This window comes from Desmodus rotundus, chromosome 2, assembly GCF_022682495.2.
Source record: "Desmodus rotundus isolate HL8 chromosome 2, HLdesRot8A.1, whole genome shotgun sequence".
In the NCBI taxonomy this organism is placed as follows: Eukaryota; Metazoa; Chordata; class Mammalia; order Chiroptera; family Phyllostomidae; genus Desmodus; species Desmodus rotundus.
In genome coordinates, this window is record NC_071388.1 from 42557651 (window position 1) to 42582911 (window position 25261).

Below are 25261 nucleotides of genomic sequence, written 5' to 3' on the forward strand. Positions count from 1 at the left end.
AGCCTGCCCTTTGGCCCTCACAGTATTCCCGGGCACCTTGAACTTGGGAGCAACAACTATAGGACTGATGGTAAAACCCAAATGACTCATTGGCTTCTAATGGCTTCCCATTCGTACAGTTGAATAGAGGGGGGATATTTTAAGCATTTATGAGAATTCAGGTTAATTAGATTTTTATTTTCTTAGTTCAGTGACAAGCTCCCATTTCCACAGCTGATGGAAAATGACTTCGTTACCCTAGTACTAATGGGAAATAGTCCACCTTGCCAAAAGTCACCGTTAAAAAGAACCTTACCATTTCTGTGGTACTGTGATTGGTCTTGTGCTATTAGTCTAAAATGGGGCTATCACCTGGGAGTTAGATCATCCTCATTAAAATAATTTCTGTATTTTGCATATCCTTGCCTTCTTTTTCTTTTCTTTTTTTTTTTTTTGGTGTGTGTGTGCCTGTTAGTGGTTCAGTCACTTTCTGCCAACAAATCACCTACCATTCTGCCTGTAGCTGCGCCAGCTCCAGTTGTCTCCAGCTCTGTGCCAGCACCTGTTACCAAAGGTACATAGTTTCTCACAATGTATTTGCCTATAGGTTTCATGCAAGACATGAGTGTAATAAGTCTCTTGAATTTTCAGCATCTGTGAATGAGCCACCTCAAAAATGCACACTGTTTATATAATAGACTTGATATTGAGGGCAACATAGAAATGTAGCAATTTTTCTGCCCTCCAAGAACTTAAAATTGTGTTGAAGTAGATAGTAAGCATTGATAAATGCAGGATAAGTGATCTGGAAAGTGAATGTGGGAGCATTTCTCTTTTTTTTCAAGATTTTATTTATTTTTAGAGAGGGAGGTGGAGAAGGAGAGAAACATCTTGTGTGTGTTGATGTTTCTCTCACGTACCCCCTGGCCCACAACCCAGGTGTGTGCTCTGACTGGGAATTGAACTGGCGACCCTTTGGTTCACAGGCCAACACTCAATCCACTGAGCCACACCAGCCAGGAAAATGCTGGAGTGTTTCAATCTAGGCTGTCTGATCAGAGTTGGTGGGGTGTGGAGGGCGTAGGACTTTGTATGGAACAGGGACTGTAACCTGGACTTTAAAAGAAGGAAGCATTTTTAGCTGTGGAGAAGTCGCGGGCATGCCAGATTAAGGCAACAGTAGGACAAGGACCCACAAGACCCAAGTTAACAGTTCTTCCCTTGTCTGCTGGCCCTGTGATGGTAGGCGCCATCGCAGTCTCCTGGCTGCGTCCCCGCTCCAGCTGGTGTAGCAGTTTCCTCACTGGGTTTCCACGGCAGGGCTTTTGTTTCTGCCTGCACGTGTCTTGCCATCACTAAACCCTAACAGCGCTGTCTTTGTTGCTCTTCCCTTATAGTGAAGACCGAACCAGAAACTCCTGGACCGAGCTGCCTCTCTCAGGAGGGTCAGACAGCAGTGAAAACAGAAGAAAGTTCTGAGCTGGGAAACTATGTTATTAAGTAATTATTTTGGTCCTTTCTAAGGGAGTTGTATTTTGGGTATTTTTCTGAAACTTTTAAAAAGCCATGCCTGTGACAGTTGAGTATGCGCAGAGCTGTGTGTGTATGGTGTTGGGTCCTTGGATGCCTGGAGACCCGTCCGTGTGCAGTGGACAAGTGTTAACTGCCTGATGCACAGCTCAGAGTCTTCACTTTACACATTAGTGTGACCTGGAGGCAGCACCTGATTTGTCGCTTCAGAAGCCTCAGGTGGAATTACAGATCTCCCTCCCGCGAGCTTGCCAGCATGTACTTTGCTCATGATGTGATGACTCAGGTGTGTACACATTCTGTGCCCAAGTACCCACATACCTGCCTAAACAGCTGCCTTTTCGTGGGCCATACGTTCTCATTGCTTCTTCTAAAAATACTTCACAAGATTTTCCAGTTTGTAAATTGGGAACCCGCCTCAGACCACATACTTTGCTGTATCTCAAACTGCCAGGGACTATAGAAATTCAGCCACTGTCACGTGATAGGTAACAGCGCAACTTGCACGGTAGGGTTTGCTGCCGCTGTGGCAATCACAGCGCAAGAAGATTGTGTTCCTGTTTACAAACATAAGTAAGATGTTTGATATTTGCATAATTTGCCACTTCTGGGGTCTCGTCTGTCTATTTAATCTTGATGTTTCCTTTGTAAGCGTAGAATGATCTTCTTTTATAAAGAAAGTTATCTATGGAAGGAAAGACCTGCCAGTATAATTAATTCCCTCAGAAAGGGGAACAGATACATAAATTTATGTGTATATATGACTAGAAACTGTTACACGTATTTACGACCTTAATTTTATTTTCTTTTATCCTTCTCAGGATAGACCATTTGGAGACTATCCAGCAACTCTTAACAGCAGTGGTAAAGAAGATCCCGTTGATCACTGCAAAGAGTAAGACAATTAGACTAAATATATGGGTGCCATTCTTTTAAAGCTGTGAGCTGCTTGGGATACTGAGTCTACTTACTTAAATCACATTGTACGTTGTAAATTATATCGCTGTGGTAGTTTCCGTAGGAGGTGTTAGCTGCACCTACAGGTCATTTGCAGAGTTTTGGAATTCACAGTATCTTGGTCACTCAGTCTTTAATTGTCTTTAGTATTTCATCTTCAGAAAGAAGTTTTTACATTCTTTGGTATGTAAATCATTAATCTGTTGTGTATGTCATTAGAACTGCGTTGGGGGTTTTCAATGCTTATTAATAAGAAAAGAAATTAACATGTGCCTTCAGTGTGCCAGACTGCAGGCTCATTACATTTGCTGCCTTTCTCACTCAGGCTCTTGTGGGATAGGCCATGTCATCCCTGTTTGACAGGTGGGAGAGTCAGGTTTAAGTGAAGTCAAGTCACTTGCTCAAGATCACTAGCTATGGGTGGTGAGACAGGATACAAACCCAGTTCTGTCTGGCTCCAAAGCCATTCATCTTTCCTCTGCCACTCACTGTCACTCACTTTGCAGAAATGCATGACCGTCACGACCTCCAGCAGTGAAGCCTGCTCTGTCACTGCCATAGTTAGCTAGGCTGAATAATGGCTTCTCAGCACCGTTGTCCTAACAGAACCGCCAGCCCCTGCGGAGGGGCACAGCCTGTGGGTCCTTGGGTGTGTGCTCTTGGGCAAGACCACTGCGAACGTTTAGGGGGAAGGGGTGAAGCACATCGTCGTGTATGTTACGTTCATGTGAATGTCAACGTGGTAGGCCAAGTACAGACTACCATGCTGATTTCATTCCAACAGCAATAACAAGGAAATTATCTTTTTAGGTGTTGCTGTTAAACTTCGAGGGGTATTTCAAGGTAGTTCAAAGTTGAACTTTCAGTGACATTTTCCTAGCCCAGCAGAAAAAAACATATAAAAATCTTTTTTTTTTTTAATTTAGGTAAAAATACAGAGTATTAGAGCTAAAAGTCAGTTCAGAAACCATCTTTCCCAACAGCCTCATTCTGCAGTAAGAAAACTGAAGCCCAGAGAGGTGGATGTAGCGTTCCCCAAGGCCCCTTAGTCAGCAGCAGGCTGGAGCTGGATTGCAGGCCTCCGGCTCCTGGAGGAGGGCCGCTGGCACTCACTTCAACAGCTTCATGCCAGTAGATGGCTTCTCTCTACCAAAGGGGCTGGTTTCCCGAGGGAGGGGAGTTGTTCTGAGTACACATGAATGAGATGGCTTCTCTTTTGAGAAGCATCGGAACTTGCCCAGTAAGGAACATACTTCAATAAAGAAGTCTAAAGAAACTGGGCATGCCCCCAGCAAATAAGATTGGAGTTAGATCATAACTTTGTTCAGTTTGCCGGACATGTGCTTCCAGGTGAAGACATCAGCTGTTTTTCTGCGAAGTCCCTGGAGCAGTACTACGGCTGGAACATTGGAAAGCGGAGAGCTGCCGAGGTAATGATCCCTAGCTGATGCGCGGCCCACCGCCCAGGGCCTGCGGGAGAAAGAACCAAAGCACATGTGTGTTCTGGCAGCTTCCGTAAACCTTGTCATGTGGAACAAGGATAAAATGTGAAGCGTATTTTGTTAAATATTTGATAGATTTTTTTTCCCGTGGTTAAAGAGCTTGTTTTTCAAAGACTTGTTGCTAACCTTTGAAAAAGTCTACTTTCTTGTCTTGCATTGGCAAACATTTTCACAAATTTTTAAATGAACGTCAGTACTTTAAAATTAAGTGTTATATTGAGTACCTACAGTGTGGCAGCTACTGTGCCAGACAGTGGGATGGTGAGGAAATAGCGTGTACAAAAGCATGCGTGGGGAGCTGGGAGACAGTCGGTGCACTAGGTTTGGGGACGGTTGGGAGGGGACAGGAAGTGGGAGGTCATAGGTTGGGACCAGGTGGAAACACTTACAGGCCAAACCTAGGAGACCCATTTTGTTTTATAAACATTGGGTAAAAGTTCTTTTCCTTTTTTTAAAGTTGAGGAGTAACACAATCAGGCTTGTTTTCCTTAGGAAAAAAAATGATTCTAACAAGATAGGGTGATTTTTGATTAAGTGATTTGTTTGAACATGTTGCTAAGTTGAAAAACTTGATTATGGCTCAAAAATTCTTTTTTTAAGTGGCAAAGAGCAATGACAGTGAGAAAAGTCCTACAAGAAATACTGGAGAAGAACTCAAGATTTCACCACCTGACCCCACTTAAAACCAAGCACGTTGCTCACTGGTGTCGCTGCCACGGCTACACGCCCCCTGACCCCGAGAGTCTGAGGAGTGACGGGGACTCCATCGAGGATGTGCTGACCCAGATCGACAGCGAGCCGGGTAAGCCTTCAGTGGACCTCACTGAGCGTCACGGGTGACCCGAGGGGTTTGCATGGCATGCATGCTCCTCTCTGCGGCCTCAGTGGATCTGGGCCACTTCCACCCCGGCAGTTTACCTAGGACTCTAGAGCTCCTGTGGAGCACAGGAGCCTTTGTGCACCTCTGACCACGTGGCCCTCCTGGTGCCTCCCATTGATAGAGTCCCTGCAGAACTGTTTGTGCCCAAGGGTCCCGAGTGCTGTGCCCCAGCCAGGAATGTGCTGGCCCAGGTCATACAATAGGCACGCACTGTTTGGTCAAGAGACCCCTCCTCAGCACCATTTCTTCTTGGCAGACGTTGCTAGTCCCCCTCCTTTCCTCCGGGTAGTGGTGACTTCTCCTGCCTTTGTGACCTTACAGGCCCTCACAGGCATGTCTCTCTAGTCTCACTGAATCTGAGGACACTGTCTTATCCATTACTCCTTCTCCACACCTAGCTAGGAAGTGCACTGTCCCGTGATGGAGGCACAGCCGTAAACACCTGAGAGTGTTGCAGATACGATGAGTTGTTTCATGACACAGACACGAGCAGCTGTGTTGTATGATTGGGGTGGGGGTGCAGGGCATAGAAGATGCATGGGGAGAATATTGAGTTTCACTTTAAAGAAGAAGAAGGGTTGTTTTCTCCTCCAAATCCCATTTCTGAAGGAAAAGAGAAGCCCCACCTCCCAGTCGGAAGGAACCTGGAGCGCAGGGAAGGTGTGGGCCCCCTTCAGACTTAGCACAAGTCCCGTTTTCTCTGGTCAGCTTTCCTGAGAGCCCTGACACTGGGGGCCTCTCCTCTCTCTGGTCTCCGGCAGCACTTAGATCAGAGCTGGGGGGCTGTCATGTTTATGTACCTCAGCTCTTCGGGGAGCAGAGACGAACAGTGTTGATTACTCCCATGCTCACTGGCAGTAAATGTAAAGTGTGATGCTTCACGTACACTGGGGCTCTCTCAATGGGACAGATTCATTGCTGAGCACCCCGTCAGTACAACAGGAGAGGCCAGGAGCTGGCTACTCTGCCACCATCCTGCTGGGTGCTCCTAACCCTGCCCAGGAGCTGGTCTGGACCTCACTGACGCATCTAGAGAGTGAGGGGGCGCACTAGAGGGTGTCTAGAGCCCCCGCTGGCTTCAAAGTTCTAATACTCTTGATTAGATTTTGAATAAATCGACTGTTAAAGACTGGATGCAAGGCGTGCGCTAAAATGTTAGTGATACTTATCTCTGAGCAATGAGAATATGGGGGATTTTCATTTTCTTTATTGTGTATTTCTAAATTTTCCAGATTTAAAGTAGGAAAAAAAAATGGGTCACTAATGTTTGAGGGCTGGGAGATGGCCTGGTTTGGGCGGCATGGGTCAGAGTCGTGCGCTGTCCGTCTTGTCTCAGACTGCAGTTACAGCGCACACGACGCCTGTCCTGCCTGTCTGCCTCCTGAATTAGCGGTCCGTGTGGTTGTAGGTCCGTAGTTTCAGTGCTGGAAAGAGGGTCAGTTCCCTTGATACGTCCCAGTTCTCGGGGTCTCAGGCCACTGTCTTAGAGATGGAACGTCCTTTCCTTTTGTGACTACCGCTGTCGTGAGACTGGTTATCTCTCATTTAGAGTGCCTGTCGTCATTGTCCTCCGCCGACACCCTCTGCCGGAAGCTGGAGGACCTCCAGCAGTTTCAGAAGAAGGAGCCGGAGAACGAAGAGGAGGTGGATATCCTCAACCTCTCCGAGCCGGTACAGACAAACATCAAGAAAGAACAGGAGGAAAAGCAGGAAGAGCTGAAATTGTACCTGCCACCAACACCAGGGTCGGAATTCATTGGTGACATCACCCAGAAGGTAGGGGCTGTGGCCTGTGGTGCTGCTAGATCACAGGCCAGTGCAAGGTGCTCGGACATTCAGCCACATGAACTGGCAGCAGACTTTTTGCGGGGAGTAAATGTGATTTGCTTCTGCCTGATAAACTTGGGGTCTGCTTCCCACACCAGGGCCCTTGGGCAAGACATCAGTTACATGTGGAAAGGTTGCTTGTCGAACATGGAATTAAAGCAAAGGCAGCCAGATAGTTTTTTATTTTCATCTTTCTTTCCAGTTTGCCTCACTAGAAACATCTTTCTCTCATGAGGCATGTAATAGTATTACCGAGTCACACTGCAGAGGGTAAGCTGCCCCTCGCATTTCCATAGCTCCCAGGTGCCCTGTCTGCGGTGAGGATGTACCTCGTGGTACAGGGGAGAAGGGTTACCCCTTCGATGGAACTCGGCAGCTGTCAGCAGCTGCCGCCTGCAGTTACTTAGGACCCAGAGTGGAAGGCAGTGCTTGTTTTCACTCACAAGAGGAAATGAAAGACGGGGCAAGACGCACATTTCAAGTATGTCTTCATCACCTTTGCAAACAGGGCCTGAGTCTGATTCCAGGCTTCCCAGTGTGCTGATCCCACTGTCAGAATTCATGGCAAATCCTCCTCATGTTCTCCTATGAAGGGAATTTGGGGGTAAATGCGGGATTGTAATAGCATTTTTAACCATCACTCAGAAACATGGAGAAATGGGATATCTCCCTCCAACCAGCCATCTCTTTGGGTGCCTGTTGAGGGAGAGGTTGTTTTAATGTAGAAATGGGAACAGGAGCCTCCTTCTGCTTTTCCAGATCGGGATCACGCTGCAGCCCGTGGCGCTTCACAAGAACGTGCATGCGTCAGTGGTAGAGGACATGATTTTAAAGGTGGGTGCCTGCTGGCAGCAGAGGGGACAGCCAGGCGGGACAGTCTGGATGCCAGGCTGTTTCGAGTAAGGGACAAGGACAGAAATAGAACAGGCATGACAAGTTTTAAGATTTCTCATCTTATTGAGGCTTAAGTTTAGTTTTCTCCCTTTTTTTTTCCCTGATTTTTAAATGAACTAAAGTATGGTTCTCCTAAGTGTAAAACATCTCTAGTAAGAGTTTCTGTGCTGATATCACTCTAACGTTATATTTAGTGTTATTTCAAGTGCTTTGTAAGTAGTCTGAGGTGACAGTTGGTGCTCTCATTGCTTCAGGAGGTGACAAGGCAGAGCCTTGGGTTTCTGTACCTGTCACAACAGCAACAGAGAAATAGCCACAGCTGTCCCATCCCTGGGCAAGGGGATGACGAAACCAGTTTTCTTACTCAGCCTGCGCTGAGTTCAGCGGTTCCTTCCCTGGCGTGTCCCCTCCCACAGCAGAGACGCCTCACAAATAACCTCACTTGTTTTCCTTAAGAACGTCTGATTAGCTTTGCCCCAGTACCTAAGGTTGTGAGTCTAAACCCCGGTCAGGGCACATACAAGAAGCAACCAATGAATACATAAATAAGTGGAACAATAAATCAATGTCTATCTCTTTCAAAAAATTTTTTGAAAAATTTTAAAAAACAATCTGATTAATGAAAATTACTCCCATTCAGTTTTGCAGTCATGGCTTCTGTCGTGTGGCATATTATTCGTGGTCTGTTACTCAAACCTTTACATTTTCCTTCTAGGCTTTTGGACCTTAGAGGCACTTGTTTCTAAGGTGCAGGGTGTGGGGTGGGGTCAGATCCGTCCCTTGCCTGCAAGCAGATGGCCATTTTTGACAGTGACGGCATGCTCTGTTGTAGGCCACGGAGCAGCTGGTGAGTGACGTCCTGAGACAAGCGCTGGCGGTTGGATGCCAGGCAGCGTCCCACAACAGGTACCTTGGTCTCTGTAGTCGGTGGCGGCAGGCTTACGGGTATTTCCTGACCATGGAGTGCTCATCGGGTGTTGCACGCTTACGTCAGTCCAGCAGGAGTTGGAGGCATTCGTGTGGGAACGTGCTCAGAGCCCACAGACCGAGGGTCAGCTTGGCTGTGGCGAGAGAGCTGCTTGGTTGTGAGAGCTCAGCTTTGCCCAGCGCTCTGTAGCAACCCAGTCACTGCTCCACAGGCACGACTCAGTAGGGCTCTGTTAGGTCACAGGGTCGAACAGATACTAGCTCTTTGCATTTAAAGATAATAACAGTGTCCGTTATGTGTCAGACATTGGGGCCAGGCATCACATAGATTACCTAAGTTGCTTTTCATCGCAAAACTCATGGTCCCTGGTTAGCAATGGGGAAACCCCACTTTGTGGTGATTGTGTCTGGCTTTCCCAGCAAATACTTGATAGAACCTAGCTTCACACTCAGATGTCACCGGCTATAAAGCCCACAGGCTCACCACTGTCTTCACTGCCTCTCTAGTCATCAACGGCAAGGACACTGAATTTTGCTCTTTTTCCTGGACCCTGAAAGCACAGTAGACAGGCAGGCCCGTGTCCACATCCCGGCAGTCCTTTCCCAGGGGACAGACATTGTGTCCCACTGTGCAGAAGGGCTGTCATGCGTTCATAAAGCTGCAGTGGTGCCTGCAGGCGTAAAGAGGCCTGCGTCAAAGGAACATTCGGTCCGGCTTCACAGGAACGTGATCCACCCAGCAGTGAGAAGAGGCCTTTACGGAAAAGGGCCAGTGAGGCTCAGCTGGTTGGGCGTGGTCCCGCAAACCGGAAGCTCCTTAGTACAATTCCTGGTGGGGCACATTCCCGGGTTGCGGGTTTGGTCCCTGGTCAGGGCGCTTAAAAGAGGTAGCTGATCGATGTTTCTCTCTCACATTGATGTTCCTCTCCCTTTCTTTCTACATACCTTCCCCTCTCTCCAAAAATAAATAAAATCTTTTTAAAAAGAAAAGAGAAAGGAGGGGAAGCAGAGGAGTTCCAGGAGTGCTGCTTGTTGTGCGGTTTGATCTGGGAGCAGGCCGAGCGCCTGCTGTGGCGCCCGCCTGCCTCCATGGCCCTGATTCGGAGATGCCGAGGGGCTTGGCGCTTTATTTGTTTCAGGTGTATTATATCGACTGTGCTATTACCTGTCCCAATTTTTCCCCCTTTGCCCCCTCTTTGCCCGGTACTCCCCTTCCCTCCAGCAATTCCCCCTTTAGTTCATGCCCATGGGTCGTACATTTAAGTTCTTTGACTTATCCGTTTCCTATACTATTCTTAACCTCCCCCTATTTTGTACCTACCAATTATGCTTTTTAATCCCTGCACCTTTTCCCCCATTCTCCCCTCCCCCTCCCCACTGATAACCCTCCATGTGATCTCCCTGTCTGTAAATCTGTTCCCTTCTAGTTGTTTGCTTAGTTTGTGGTTTTGTTTTTTAGATTCAGTTGTTGATAGTTGTGGTATGTTGTTTTAATGTTCATAGTTTTGATCTTTTTTAAATATATTTATTGATTATGCTATTACAGTTGTCCCATTTCCCCCCTTCACTCCACTCCATCCTGCCCACCCCCACCCTCCCACATTCCCCGATCTTCTTTTTCTTAAATACGGACTTGGGTACTTTTGATGAGAACATTTGATATCACACTTGGCCTGGCACAACTCCATCTCCCATCTTACCAAGAGATGGGAAACACAGTCCCAGAGTTCTGTGGGCTTTGACTCAGCTTTCAGTCTACTAAGGCTGAATTACAGAAATATCGTCGTTCTGCTCTGCACTTTACTTTGCTTTTTCTCAATCCTCAGCATCTTTTTACTTAATCATTCAACCAACTTCTTGAAATCCATCTCACACCTGTGACTGGGGAGATGGCTCTGAGCCCTGAATCAGGCTGACTAAAGAGGGTAGGCCAGATCCTCCCCCACGAAGAATTAATAGGAGAAGGGGAGAGAGAACGCACCTGGCCACTCCTTTCCCCAGGTGATCCTAAACCACACTTGTCACTCACCCTTATCCCCTCGTGTCAGGGCCTGTGCAGGAGATGGTCCTTTAGATGAATTGTTTAACTTACTAGATGCTTGAGAGAATCACACCTAACAGCCTTTGTTTTTTGGACCAGGATACCCAAAGAAATTACAGTGAGTAATATTCACCAGGCCATCTGCAACATTCCTTTCCTGGACTTCCTCACAAACAAGCACATGGGGATACTGAATGAAGATCAGTGAGTGGCAGGAAGGTGCCCCTGGCAGAGCAGGATCTGGAGCTGATACTGAATGAAGATCAGTGAGTGGCAGGAAGGTGCCCCTGGCAGAGCAGGATCTGGAGCTGTATCCGAAGCTTCGAACCGCGATGACTCCTGTATGGAGACGGGGGTGGTTTTCTGTGCCTCAGAACATCCCAGCTGCCAGCCCATTGCCTCCACCTGATTGCAGTGTGACTACCAGAGTGTTCATTCCCATGTCAGGTGCCTTCAGGACAGTCTCCTGATTGCAGAGTGAAGCTATGGGTGCGTGCTCTGTCAGCTTGCATTCGTTACTCTATACAGCTCCACGAGAGGCTCCCTGAGCTGGGCTGGGCCGTGTGTCTCAGGTTCTTCTCTCCTCGGGGTGTCCTCGTGGGGCCACCTTTGGCCCAAGTTTCCCTCCAGGAGGCAGAACATGAATCTGGCAGGCTAGAGACTTCACCCATGCCGCGGGCTGGGGTTGCAGGCAGCCCCTGCCATTGCCCTGGTTACGTCTGGAGAAGGACTAGGCTTCAGCCTGGGGCAGGTGGCCACGGTGTGCGGGGCTTCGCTCAGCCCACGTACATCAGCGGCAGAACATGGCGATGTTGTATGGAAAACATAAAAGCCTGGGAGGTTGCAGACGGAGCGTAACTTTTTTTTACAGAGCACAGGAGCACTACTATAACCAGCCTCAGAGATGCGGGATGGACAAGTGCAGGTCAGGGGATGGATGGATCCCAGCCCTGGCCTGGAAAGGTTTGACTACAAGCAGGAAACTTACTGTGTCTTATAGTAGACAACACCCACAAACGCCAGGCTCTTGGCAGACTAGTGCCAGCTCTGTGCGTGTGCCTGGTAGAGAGCTGTCCCTCGCCGTTTGGTTTTCGTGGTCTGCAGGAGCTTCTGCTGCTGGTCAGTGTTGGGGTACGGGGCCAGCTCCTGCAGCAGGCCTGCTGGGGTTGTCCTTGGGTCCATGTCCTGTTCTTCTCAAGTTTTTTGCAAAAAGGAAAGGGTTTCAAAGAAAACAGTTGAGAGTGCCTTAAAGGTAGACAAATGACTGCTAAAGCCAAAAGACAGGGGTGTCTGCTCAGAGGCCATGAGAAAGGATTGTGTCCGAAATGGGAGAACTGGAGAGGAGGAAGGCTAGCCATCTACCTGGACGATGTCCAGTTCCATTTAAAGAGACTCTGGCCCGGGCTTCCTAACACAGTCTGTGTGGAAGTAAAGGAATTAATTCATTCTGTCAGGAAGCTGCTCAAAGACCATTTGAAACCTGTGAGTCAGAGTTAAAGAAACTTATCCAAGTGACAGTTTGTTTTCATCAGTCCTGTAGATGTTTGTCAGGGAAAGAAGGCAGGGAGTGACAGGAAGAGAAATCACCCTCTTTATCCAGCATCCGAAAATTTCAGTGCGGGAGGAAGGCTGCTGGGTAAGGCAAGGGCGAACCCTGGCTCGGTGACAAAGTAGTAGTGAAGGCTCAGCTGGGCTCTGCAGGAACGCCCCGGGCAAGGGCCGTGGGCAGGTGCACAGGTGCACGCGGCAGTGGGCCACCGCAGCTCTGCGGGGTGGGAGGTTTCATCCGGATGGGAACAGGTGTCCTGCAGGGGTAGAAGCCTAAAGAAATTTCTTTTTGCAAAAGAAATATTAAATGAATTAATCTCCATTTGTGTTAATGTTTCAAATGTATTTGTATCATAACGTGTAACATAATTCTGTAACAAACAAAAATACCTACAATAAATCTTTTAGTATTTGTGATGGGTTTTCTGAGTTTGAAGCACTATGTACACATTGGTGGGGCTCTTCTTACATTACGTCGGAAAGCCAGGGTGGGGTAAAGATACAGGTACTTATGTGTAAAAGTCTGAAAAATTTGGGAAGGTGCATGTTGACCTTGGACATACTGATTTGTCAGCTTGGGACAAAGGAAAACTGAATTAAGCTCAGAGCCAAGGCAAAGAGGGAACAACAGCTCCTGTTTGACAAACTCATTGGTTTGTCTGGCAAGATAGAATTGATCTGTACCTACGTCCTAAAGAAGTTACTCCTGTGACAGTCCCTCTCTGACCATCTGCCACCATAATGGCTGAAAAAATTACCAAAAATGCTCGAACATTTGAGAGTGACGACTTCCTGTATCCACCCTTACGAAGAAACTAAAGGCTTTGAAAGCCTCCTCCGGAGGAGGCGGTGGCATTGGGAGGCACCAGGCACACGGCTTTCTTGGGACCAGACTTAGCATCAAACCGCAGGGAGGGGAGTCACGGGAGGAAGGATAATAGGGGCTTAGGCTCCCTCCCTGAACATTGTCTCAGCCCCAGTTTTGACAGGAGCCACAGAGCAGGCTAAGATCCATGCCACAGGCAGCACCTTAACTGGGGCCTCCCTCTTACTGCCGGGAGGAGCTGGCTGCCTGGGGCCAGCAGGGGCGGCTGCTCAAAGGGGAGGTCCCCCCTCTGCCCAGCAGGAGCTACAGGGCCACCTGCCAACAGGGCTGGGCTTTCTCAAAAGCTGCTTTCTGGAACCTGGCCTGTAGTCCTGGAATTATTGTGGGAATGGAAGTGTTAATATTTGTGATGGGTTTTTTGTGTTTGAAGCACCACAGAGCGCAGAAATGAGGGACCTTCTTCTGAATGCAGGTGGATCTTGGGGGTCCCCTCTGGCCGGGTGGGCAGTGCAGCCTCACGGTGACACAGGCGGCTGCTGGCGGTGCTGGCTTGGGGTTCGGGTCGTTAATGGTGAGCTCTTTGGGCTGAAATCAGCTAACAGGTGGAACTTTCTCTTTTTAAAAACTTTTACAGAATTAAATACAAAAAATGCTTATTGTATAGAACTTTAGTAAATGATAAGGTGTAAAATATGGAAAATTACCCATAAATCTGTATCTTAAGGATAACCACCATTCATATGCTAATGCCTTTCTCTATCAATGTGTGTTATGTGTGTGGGATGCATAACACAGTAACACAGTGTTAGTGTTTTCTGAGACCTAGAATGAGAGAGGCAGTTTCTTCAGAACCCCGACCTAATAATTTGGTCTAGTGAGGAAGGTTTCCAGGTCGGGGTGTTTGAGAAGCTGCCTGTCCTAGTGCATCCAGAAAGGTTTCTGGGCGTGCGGTTAAGCAGGGAATGGAGCAGGCCCGCCTCGTCCCCGCTGGGATACAGTGGACCATGGACCGGATGGCAGAAGAAGGAAGAGGCTTCCCAGGCAGTCTCCCGGGTAGGGAAGGGCACTGCCAGGTGGGCGGTGTGCTGGGCAGGGTCTAATGAGAGGGGCTGTGGCGGGGGCACTGGAGTAGATGGAGCAAGGCATGAGAACAGAGCGGGCTCCCTGGGAACCGGGGGAGGGGTGCCTGGGCAGGAAAGAAGTGCCCACAGCTGTGCTCTGTTGGCCGATTACTAAGCACCCTGCACCTAAACAAGGGTTTTCTTAGCGAGGTAGGGGTATTAGCCTCATTGTGCAGATAGGAAACAGAAGCTTAAACTGCTCACAGTGAATGAGCAGAGAAGGCAAGATCAGAGTCCAAGACCTTCAGACAGTTGTCTTACCCTAGGCTCCTGAGGGTGGGGACACATGGGGGGAGTGTGACAGGCGAGGTTGGTGGGTTTTGTGAAGGACTGCAGGTAACACCACACCAATGTGGACTGCAGCCCAAAGCAAGCGTTCTCAGGCTTAACAAGCCTCCGGGGATAGCAGCAGCTGAGACTTACAGTCCTTATTACCATGGGGAGGATGAAGGAAGTCGTAGGAGAAGGTGCTTGTTTATAATTAAAGAATTGAACAAGAAATTGAAACAGTGCATTTTTGCACGTTAGTAAAATCCGAGATTGTTCAGTTAATGTGTTCACGTCCCACAGAATGCCCAGCAGGCAGTATCTCAGAAACATAAGCCAGTGAGGTCTGGAAGAATAGAACTCTGTAAGCATATGGTTTTGGCTTTCCCTTCCCTATATTCTCAGCATTCATTTCCTTTGCTGGAATGAGGGCAAGGGCCGTGCCTGCCAGCACTAGCACCTCGGCGGGTTTGCCCCCTTTGCGGCCTGAGCTGGAAACAGCCCCACCCCCACTCTGAGATGGTTCTGAGACCCGAATGCCACCTCTTTTTTATGGCTTAAGTGCGTGCTCCAGAAGCCACTCGTGGGCTGGAGAGGGACACAGATCCAAAGGGAAATCCTCGAGTTTTCTTAACCAAAATTGGCCTAAGCTGTGCCTCTGATCTTTAAGAAGGGACATAAACTCCTCCCAAGTGTTTGAAGGGCTGCCGTGTAAGGGGACCAGGCTCGTTCCCCACGCTGCGCTGGTGGGGCTTCAGAGAAAGGGGAGAGCTTTCCAAAGAGACTGCGCTGCCTCCTCAACAGGCAGTGAGCTCCCGGTCACTGTAGCGGGCGGGCTGGGTGGTCAAGGTTGGTCTTTCAGGGACTGAGGCTGATGCGGTGGTCTCTAAGAATTGGGAGCTTTTTTTAGGAAAGTGAGGATGGTAGTTTCCTTCAAATTACCAAGAGGAAGAAAAACGAATTGGTGGTAATAGGATGTGGGGCTCAGAAACCTCGCACGACGGGAGTGGCGTTCGGTGGTTCGCCACTTCCAGCACTCAGCCCGAGAAATGCTGATACGTTGTTAAGACATAAGGGACCTTGGCCCTAAATTACTGAAATTGAAACCCTGTGATTGGTACTCTCTCCTTTCGGAAATTACTTCCTGATTATTATGAATCACATGCAGGTGATAACGTAAGATTTCTTCTACAACTTGAACGTGTGGGGGCCATTTGTAGGAATATCCAAGGACATTCATTCCCTTGGGTTGCCATAGGTTACAACATTCTCATGCAGCCTGGGAGAACAAAGAGCACGCGACTGGTTCTGTCAAGGACGTGCTACGTCCATATGCTTCGGCCCCCCTGGACCAACCAGTTCAGTTCACAACAGAATTGGTCCTCAAGTTCTTCAGATTTAAAAACAGGGGTGTCTAAAAAAGGCGATTTAAAAAGACTGGAAGCCTTCCGCACACTTCCTTCTTCGAGGAAGAAGAGGATGGTTGAGGTCCAGAGCTGAGCCTGGCGGTGCCGTGTCTGTGCCTGCTCTGCACAGGCTGCAGCCTGGCGGCAGCTTGGAGGGGCGGTGCCCACGGGGAGAAAGACAGACCCTTCCCCTCCAACAGCAGGGGACTGTCCGTCGGAGCTCCCGCCACAGTGTCCCGGCACAGTGGTTCTGACCCCCGCCCTGCCCCAGTGGCACCCCTCGCTGCTGGGCTGTCACACGTGGAGGATCCGGGGAGCTGAAGCCTGAAAAATGGCTGAGGGGTTAGGAGCGAACTTCTTCCTTGCCTCAGGCACCTGGAAAAACAAAATGCAGCCACGTGTCACTGGGCCTCCTCCACTTCCCCTCCCCGGGCTCCAGGAAAGTAATTCCCCTTTGTCTTCCAGGAACTGAGACTACTAACCTGAGGGTCCGAGGAGGACCCTCCGCCGTGGGCAGGTCACTGCATTAGCAGGTCACACATGGCACATGGACCTTCCATTCTGCTCCCTGAAGCCGCCTTGGGGTGGAATCAGGAAGCTGAATGGTCCTCACCTCCCTCTATCTTCTCTTCTCTTACACAAAGGCCTGTCACTACTGCCCAGTGGCCAAGGGAAAGGCTGGGACGTAGGAGGGAGAGAGACCCTACTCCCCCGAGAGCCAGCGCTAGGGAGAGACCCGCGTGGCCGGTTACAAAGAAGGCCCTGCTTTACCGTTTGTTGCAGGGAGGATTGGGTGCTCAGGGCCTACTGCCCCGGCCATAACACCATTTTACACCGTTAAATCTGACTCCTAGCCCGCATCCAGGAAAAGGCCTGTCCCCAAACCCCCTGCAGCCAGGTGCCCAGCCCCTCACCCTGCAGCACCAGCTTCTGGCTGACCTGGAAGCTGGCCCCAGGGCTGCCGTCCCATCCGGAGCTGTGGGTTGTGATAACCGTGGTGGGTTTTGCCTTTGTGGATCTTGACGGCTTCACCCCAGTCCAGGCCTGGAATTCCTGTCTGGAGCAGAGAACATGGTCACAACCTCACACAGCGTCAGCCACCCGTCCCCTGACCACGCAGGGGCCACTGCCCTTGCCCAGTGCCTCTCGGAATATTCTTGGATATTCAGCAGTGTGCCCACTGCTGAAATCCTGCTTCGGCTCCAGGTGCTCCTTTTTCTCTTTACAAAAACAACTAGGAGCCCGGGCCGATTTGACTCGGTTGGTTGGAGCATCATCCTGTAAACCAAAAGGCTGGGGGTTTGATTCCCAGTCGGGGTGTGGATAGGAGGAAACTAATCAGTGTTTCTCTCTCACATCTATGTCACATGCTCGCACTCTCCTTCCCTTCGCTCTAAAATCAATATACCTATTTAAAAACAAAACAGCCCTGGCTGGTGTGGCCCAGTGAGCTCCAGCCTGCAAACCAAATGTCACAGATTCGACTCCTAGTCAGGGCACCTGCCTGGGTTGCAGGCCAGGTCCCCAGTAGGGGGCATGCGAGACACAACTGATCCATGTACTTCTCTCACATCGATGTTTCTCTCCCTCTGCCCCTTCCCACCTCCCTAAAATAAAAATCTTAAAAACAAAACCGGCAGAGGAGGTGCACTCCCTAGGCAGAGCCACTTCTCTAGAGAAAGCTCATCTAACTGACCGGCCCAGTCCTCCCGCTCCCCGGCTCCCCCGCTCCCCCACCATTGTGAAGTCTGCTCGCCTGGCCCGAGCCCCTCCACCCACAATTAAATGGGGGAAACTGAACTCCCTGCTGCAGGTGAGCAACTGGCTCGGGCCGCTGCGGCAGGGAGTTAGGAAGGAGCTCAGCACCTGGATCGTCTTCGTCCTAAATTATAAGCACCTGGTGGGTGCAGGGCCTCAGAGACAAAGGTCCCACCCAGCCCTTCCCTCTGGTGCTCCCTATATTGTCCCCGGGCCACTTTCAGGGAGCCTTAGAGGCCCGGAACCAGTGAAGGTCGCTCACTTCCAACACCGATCGCTGATGGCCCTACGTCCTGAGGAGGTGCTGGCCCGGACAGCGCCCAGCACAGCAAAGCCCTCCGTACCTGCTTGCCAGTGAGAAGGAAAATAAGGCTCAATGTTATGTTTAGTTTTTAATAATTTGTCTTATTAACTGCTTCAAAAGAGAATAAATCACAGTGGCCACGACAAAAACCTACAAGACGCTCTGGCTGGTTTGCAGGGCCCCGCACTCCAGCGTTGGTGCGCAACCGGGCAGGCTGGCTCCGGGGCAGCGGCCACTGGGAGGCCGCCCACTCCGCTCCGGCCCTCGGAGTAGCGTTCTTGTGAGGAAGACTTACCTCCTCAGTTCCTCTGAGCGAAAAAGACCTATTTTACTCGTATCGACTCCACGACTAGCTGGTGAGCTCAGGAAGGCAGAGACCTGCCGTGTCCACCAGAGCACCTGGTCGAGGCCATGTTCTGTGGGAAAGTGTCCAGCTGGCTGGAACAGCACCCACACGTGGGCTGGATCCGCTCCCGTCTCATCCCACCCACAGCTCCGGTTGGGTTTCGGGCCCTGAGGTCAACAAAGCCGCCTTTTCTCCTGGTCAGTGGCACGGCTGGGCTGCACGGGGCGGGCTGCGCGTGCAGGGAGCCGCTGTCTGGGCGCCAGGAGGCGAGCTGGGCCGGCCCGGGCCCCAGTAGATCATTTTTGCTCCTGAGGCTGCAAGGTTCCAAAGACCAGACGCCTGAGCCATCTGCTGCTCTGTTTCTCCTGGGGAAGCAGATCCTCCCCTGCGTGTGCCCTTCTGTCCCCAAACTGAGTGGGGCCTTGGGCTTGGCATCCCAAGCTGCTGCCCCAGGGTGGCTGCGGGCGTCCCAGAGCAGGAAGCAACCAGAGCCAGGGGCTAGAGCCGTGCCTGTGGCTGCTGCCGGAGCGGGCTGGGGCTGGAGCCCCGGTGAGAGGGGGCTGCAGCAGAGACATAGAAGGGACCAAAGATAGAATCAGCAGCACCTGTGGACTGCTCAGGAGAAAGGCAGGCAGGCTAATGGCTCTGGTCAAGAAGGTAAGAGCCCCGACCAGTGTAGTTCGGATGGGCTTCATCTCGTAAAGTGAAACGTCGGATCGATTCTCAGTCAGGGCACATACCTGGGTTGTGGGCCGGTCCCCAGTTGTGTGTGTGCAAGAGGCAGCCAGTCAATGTTTCTTTCACACACTGATGTTTCTGTCCCTCTCCTTCTCCTTCCCTTACCCTCTCTCTAAGAATAAATAAATAACATTTTTAAATCTTAAAAAAAAGATAGTAAAAATGTAGGACTGCCCTGGCTGGTGTGGCTCAGTGGACTGACTGCTGGCCTGCGCACCAAAAGGTGACCAATTCAATTCCTGGCCAGGACACGTCCTGGATTGGGGGCATGCAAGAAGCGGCCGGTCACTGTTTCTCTCCCTCCCTTCCCCTCTTTCTAAAGGTAAATAAAAAAAAAAAAAAAGTAGGACTAGCCAAGGCCACTGTGTCTCCCCTACCCAAGCAGACCCTACTACCACTGCCCACCTCATGTGGGCCTCAGTGTGACCCCGAGGGCTGCCATCCCTCCTACTGAGGGCAGCAGGCCACCCTGGGCCACTCAGAGAGCCCTGGGCTGAGGGTCCGAAGGCCTGATTCTCAGCTCAACGTGGCTTCAAACAAATCCCTTAACCTCTCAGAGCCTTCATTCCCTCGGCTGGAAAGCGGGCTACTGATCACACCACAAGTGTGAGCCTTCACGGTGGGCGCTGGGAGACCTGGGAGTCAAGGCTTTGGCACTTCACAGTTGGCCCTTCCGCCACTCCCGCAGGGAGGGAACGGGGAGATGACTGAGGAAGGAGCTCTTCTAGAAGTGGGTGGTGCTAGACCTGGGCCCGAGGTGCTGACCAGCAGGCACAGAATTCCAGGGGGAGGATCTGAGAAGGGCTGCTCAGGAGGAGGCAGCGGGCTGGCTGTGGGCAGGACCCACTGTGCCCATGTGGCCCAGCAAGTGAGGCAGGTCATTTCTCATGTGGAGACCAGGGGCCAGGCCGGGCAGGACCTGCTGGGTGCAGTGGCCATGACTGCTCTTGACACTGTGGGGGAACAGCTCACTTAGTTCAGGTGCATCTTGCAGGAAGGCAGGCAGGAAAGATCGCTCAGGCCAGGCTAGAGCTGGGACAGAGGCCAGCTGGCCTGGTGCGGGGGGAGCAAGTGTGGCAGTGGTACTGTGTCTCTGTAGGAGTTCAGGGACCAGGAAGCCAAGCTCTTGCTATTTCTGCTTCACAGGTGAGGAAAGGGGCAGAGAGGCCAAGCGTCCCACCAGGTTCATACAGCAGAAAGTGGGGCCACCGCTGCAGGACACAGTTCAAAAACCAAGTGACTCAGAGGAGGCAGCATCTTAGGGGATAACATGCGGGGGCTGCAAATTTGGTCTCCGAGCCCTGACTGGCGTGGCTCAGTGGGTTGGGCGTTGTCCTGCAAACAGAGGGGTCGCTGGTTCGATTCCCGGTCAGGGCACATGCCCGTGGTGGCATGCCGGATCCCTGGCTGGGGGCATGCCAGAGGCAACTGATCGATGTTTCTCTCTCACACTGATGTTTCATTCCTTTTCCATCCCCCTCTCTCTAAAAATAAAAAAATAATATCTTTTTTTAAAAAATTGGTCAAGGTGAGCCACATCAGGTCCCACTGCCTGCTCTGCAGGGGCGTGTGCCAGCTGCTCAAGTCCCTCATCTGTGACATGGGGCCAGCAAGAACTGAGCTGATTCCAGAGGGTCACTGCGAAGTCCCGGGGAGATAGTCCCAGGGGAGTCCTGAGCCTGGCGCCCAGGACATGCTAAGAAGAACGATTATTAGTGCCGCCAGTGTCGCTGGATCTGGGAGGACCAGTGGGACGTTCAGACCCACCATCTGCTCCCCACGGGTGAGGGGCCACTTCTGAAGCCTGGCCTTCGCTTGAACATCCCAGTGAGGGGAGCTCAGCACCACATGAGGCAGCAGCCCCATCGCCAGTTCTCATTACTAGAACGCGCATCCCTCCCTGAGCTGGACCTGCACCCTGAGCGCACCACCCCTTGTCCTGCTCCTGGCTCCGAGAACATCAGCCATGGGAAGGCGCTGCACACCCAGGACCTTGGCCTTCCAGGCCTCACCGTTCAGGCCCCTCCGGCCTGCTCAGGGCCGTGGGTGCAGCAGCCAGAACCGACCCCTCCTGCCTTGCCCCCAACACCCCCACAAGGGAGAGCATATGCCCCTTAACACACACCCGCCCTGCAATAACCAGTCCCTATCAAGTCCATTTTTAAAAGATTTTATTTATTTATTTTTTAGAGAGGGGAAGGGAGGGAGAGAGAGAGGGAGAGAAACTTGATGTGTGAGAGAAACATCAATTGGTTGCCTCTCTCATGCCCCCAACTGGGGACCCAGCCAACAACCCAGGCATGTGCCCTGACAGGGAATCGAACAGGCGACTTTTCCATTTGCAGGCTGGTGCTCAATCCTCCGAGCCACACCAGCCAGGGCCCTATCAAGTTCTTAAAAACTGCAGGCCCAGGAAGGAGCCTCTGGGGAGAAGGAATGTTCTACATGCCTTGATAATGGGGGTGGTGCCCAGGCTTACACAAAAGTCACCCAGCTGTACACTTAGAGTGGATGGATTTTACTGTCTGGGAATTGTAGCTCAGTATAGTTGATTCGAAACTAAACTGAGACAGCATGGATCGAACTGGAGAACATTATGCTAAGTGAAATAAGCCGGTCGGTGAGGGACAAATACCATATGATCTCACCTGTAATGGAACCTAATCAACAAAACAAACAAGCAAGCTAACTATAACCAGAGACATTGAAATTAAGAACAATCTGACAGTAACCAGACAGGAGGTAGGAGGAGATAACGGGAGGAGAGGGGGGAAGGTTTTCAGGAACAACTATAAAGGACACATGGGCAAAACCAAGGGGGTGGAAGCAGGGGAGGGAGGTGGGGATGGTTGTGGTGGGGGGGGAGTGGGGGGGTAAAGGCAGACAACTGTACTTGAACAACAATAAAATAATTAAAATTTAAAAATAATTAATTTTAAAAAACTAAAACTGAGGTGGAAAGTTCATACCTCTTTACCCTTTAATTCCACAGGTAGGAATTTATACTAAAGAAATTATGACAGGAGTAAAGATTTAGCTATAAGGGTGCTTAACAGAGAAGTAATTTTTTTCTAAAAAATTGTTTATTTTTAAAGGTAACACCTGTACATTTTTTTTTTAAGGTAATGGTCCAAGAGATAGAGTAGAGAGAAAAGTCACTCCGTCTCTTTCCTCCCTGGGCAGGATCCACCCTCCTCGCCCCTCTACCTCTCGCTCAAAGGTTGCCATTCATCCAGAGCTATCCCATGCTTATTCGAGTAGATACGTGCAGATATGTGTATGTCAATACCCCTTCTGAAAAGGCAAATAGTAGTAGGCATGCTATTTTGCATGTTGCTGGTTTGATCTGGACCTATTTTTTAAAAACTTTTATTTATTGGTTTTAGAGAAAGGAAGAGAGAGAGAGAAACATCGATCTGTTGTTCACTCACTTATGCATTCATTGGTTGATTCTCGTGTGTGCCCTGACCGGGATTGAGCCTGCAACCGTGGGAATGGGGACAGCACCCTAACCAGCTGAGCTCCCTGGCCAGGGCTCGGTGTGGACCCATTGGAGAGCTTCTGCGATCAGTGCACCTGGGCTTCCCAGTGGCCCATCCTATGGCGGAGCTGTAATTAACCAGTCCCCTCCGTCAGCAAGACAGTAGGGTTGTTTGCGCCTTTTGCTGCACAATGTTGCAACACAACTTATATTCCTTAGCTCCACCACGCATAGGGAAAATCCTGGAAGTGAAGTAACTGGACCAAAGGACTAGTGTTTGTAATAGCCCCAGATTAGAATATTCAATAGCATGACATTAGATTAATAGTATTTAGATAGACAGATGCATATCTATAGGATAAAATACTTCACATCTATTAAAAATCATGTTGTGGAAGAACATCTAGAAGCACGGACAGACATCCACAACATATACAGTAAGAAGCTAACCCTGTGATAATTATAAATGAATACGCATTCAAATACATGTTAGGATGGATTCCTCGGGGGTGTCCAAACTTTTGGCGTCTCTGAGCCACACTGGAAGAAGCGAAGTTGCCTTGGGGCACACATTAAATACATTGTGGCACGTAATCACAAAAAAATCTCATAAATTTAAGATTTTGTGTTGGGCCACATTCACAGACGTCCTGGGCTGCACGCAGCCCGCAGGCCACAGGTAGAACACCCCTGGTAAAAGGAACTACCAGATTGGGGTGGACTTATTTCTGTAATTTCCAATTTTTCTACAGTGAGTATGTCCGAGTTTTGCAATGGAAGAAGGGAGAAAGCCCTCAGGTGTCCAGGGGCCGAGCTGGGGGGCGCTGTGCGTGGGGAGGACCCGCAAACCTGTCCTCAGTGAAAGCCAGGTCAGCGGCCTCATCAGTGGGATCCCCAGGGGACCACCAGAGGGAGCTCAGGCGGTCCGCCTGCGCGCACCGCTCCTACGGCTGGGCCCACCTGGTGGAAGTTAAGGGGAAGCAGATTTTAACTCAATCGAAGACGGGCTTTCTGACTCGGTGCGGCCCAGCGAGGGAGCGGGCCGGGAGTGAGGTCGTGAGCTCCGCGTTAGCAGAGGTGCTCGCTCATTCACTCTGAGGCCGGTCAGGGAGCAGCGAAGGAGACGCCTGCCGCGCCCACGGACCACAGGGGATGACCTTCGAGGCCGCCCGCCGCTCTCGAAGTCGTGTGGGATGAGGGCTCCGAGCTCCCCCTCGCACCCATCCATCCTAGTCCTCACGGCTCCCGGCCCCCATACCTGTACGACGTGGTCGCTGCTGCAGGGGCGTCCGCATCGCTGATGGGGAGCACGTAGATCCCCCGGACAGGGGAGGCGGGGGACTTGCCCCTGCGGCCGCCCGCCCCCGGCCTGCGCCCCTGGGTCGCATCTCTGGGCCTGGCGGGTGCGGGCCAGGCGCCGAAGTCCCGCTGGTACTGAGTGAGCGGCACGTCCCGGCCGGGGTCCCGGATGCCTGCGGGGGACGCGCCGGTGCGCGAGGCGACACCGCTCGCGCGCGGCTCCTCGCTCTCGAGGTCTGAGTAGTTGTGCAGGGTCAGAGGCACCGCCACGTCCGAGCGGTCGAGCTGGTTCCAGCGCCGCGCCAGGCAGCAGAGGCGGCTGATGCAGGGCCACGCCATGCCGGCCCCGCGCCCGCCGCTCGGCTCCCGGCTCCGGCCGCGCCGCCCCTGCCTGGCATCCCCGCCCCCGCGGTCCCCCAGCGCCGCCGTAGCGCCGCCCCTCGGCGGGGGGTGGCCAGGTGGGAGGGGGGAGGACTGGGTGACAGCCCGGGGTGGGGGTTGGGACCCGGGTGTGCACAGCTGGAGCGGGGCGAGGGCCAGGAAGAGCACGCGACCGGAAGGGTGAAGAAGCGGGGAATGGGGGAGACGAAACCGCCTGGAGGCATTGACAAGGGTCCAACTTTTAGATGTTTCATAATCTAATCCAAAGTTTCCTAAATGTTATCTTATAAATCAGGCCTGGCTACTCGGAGGGCGAGGGTCGGAGGGTGAGATCCTTGTGGATCAACCTCAGTCAGCTCTCGGGACAGCCTGCCTCCGCCTCCGCGCGGGTGTTTTTCTCGGGGACCATCCGTGGCTGCCGCGTTTGTGCCAGGCTGCACCGCGGAGACTCGCAGTCACTCAGGGCAGGTGCAGCGATGAGGGGGTCACAGGGAAAACTTGGGGCCATGCTTCCCAGAGAACACGTGTTTGCATCAGCAGGTGAGTCACCCAATTATTTGCCTTTACAACGCTAATTTGTGACAGCCAATCGGTTTTCACTTAGAATTGGCATTAGCCCTCAACCGGCCTTCCCAGGGGTTCTAATTTTAAAGCACGGTAGGCTTTATTTAGTTCATAAAACTGCCACAAATTTTTGGCCACTAGTGATGCTACTACGAATGTTCTCTTCCCTCCTGAACCTACATTCTTGTTTTATTGCAAAGCTAAATTTGGGTAACTCTGCAGGCTAAGGGGTCAGTCTACTGCATGCGAGTACCAGAGGTTTCCTGAATATTTGACGCGTGGCCTCCGTGTGCACCGCAGACCAATTACACTAATAACGCTAATGAAACAGCGCTGGTTGCTCCATTTCAAGCACATAGTTGGATGGTAACCAATGTGTTGCACCTCAGAGAGGGCTGCACTACAGCCCCCACAGTGACAACGCCATTCCTCTTCCAAACCACTGCCTGTCTGAGCCTGAAGTCACGGCAAAGTGACACAACGGCTGCCCTGGCAAGAGCATGCTGTGAAGACAGTGGGAGATACAGCTGCTCTCCTGGCGGGCCAGCTGCCTGTGTGTGACCTCTGTACCGGGCCCTGAAGTTAGCCACCTAGATTTGGTGACTAAAATACTCAGTCATGCAGGGGAGGAACCAATAACCAAAAAAAAGCAGCTCTTCTAGTGTTTACCTCGTTCATCAAACAA

At 51.2% G+C, this 25261-nt stretch overlaps 2 protein-coding genes across 9 annotated transcripts in view; one reads left to right on the plus strand and one right to left on the minus strand.

Moving 5' to 3' along the window:
• The window catches only part of YEATS2 (YEATS domain containing 2), an 85310-nt gene extending 72808 nt beyond the window's left edge, over positions 1–12502 (plus strand). For 4 of the 7 annotated variants that reach the window (XM_045198560.2, XM_045198589.2, XM_045198583.2 and 1 more), the window contains 9 exons: positions 455–553; positions 1377–1479; positions 2331–2404; positions 3817–3896; positions 4569–4770; positions 6398–6624; positions 7435–7509; positions 8402–8475; positions 10637–12502. In XM_045198560.2, the coding sequence (XP_045054495.2) occupies positions 455–553; positions 1377–1479; positions 2331–2404; positions 3817–3896; positions 4569–4770; positions 6398–6624; positions 7435–7509; positions 8402–8475; positions 10637–10745 (1043 nt within the window). In that variant the 3' untranslated portion in view covers positions 10746–12502. The remainder of the gene's footprint in view (positions 1–454; positions 554–1376; positions 1480–2330; positions 2405–3816; positions 3897–4568; positions 4771–6397; positions 6625–7434; positions 7510–8401; positions 8476–10636) is intronic. The other 3 variants (XM_053918134.1, XM_045198578.2, XM_053918135.1) reach the window with 3 other exon arrangements.
• MAP6D1 (MAP6 domain containing 1) lies at positions 12498–24027 on the minus strand. Of its 2 annotated transcripts, none has more exons than XM_053918136.1 (3): positions 23591–24027; positions 16645–16762; positions 12498–16080 (listed from the first exon to the last, which is right to left on the minus strand). In XM_053918136.1, exons 1-3 carry the CDS (start codon positions 23968–23970, stop codon positions 16000–16002), a joined length of 579 nt encoding a protein of 192 aa, XP_053774111.1. In that variant the 5' UTR covers positions 23971–24027; the 3' UTR covers positions 12498–15999. The 2 variants fall into 2 exon arrangements, with proteins under 2 accessions (XP_053774111.1, XP_053774112.1); XM_053918137.1 differs by having other exon boundaries at positions 16620–16762.
• Positions 24028–25261: the final 1234 nt, after the last annotated feature.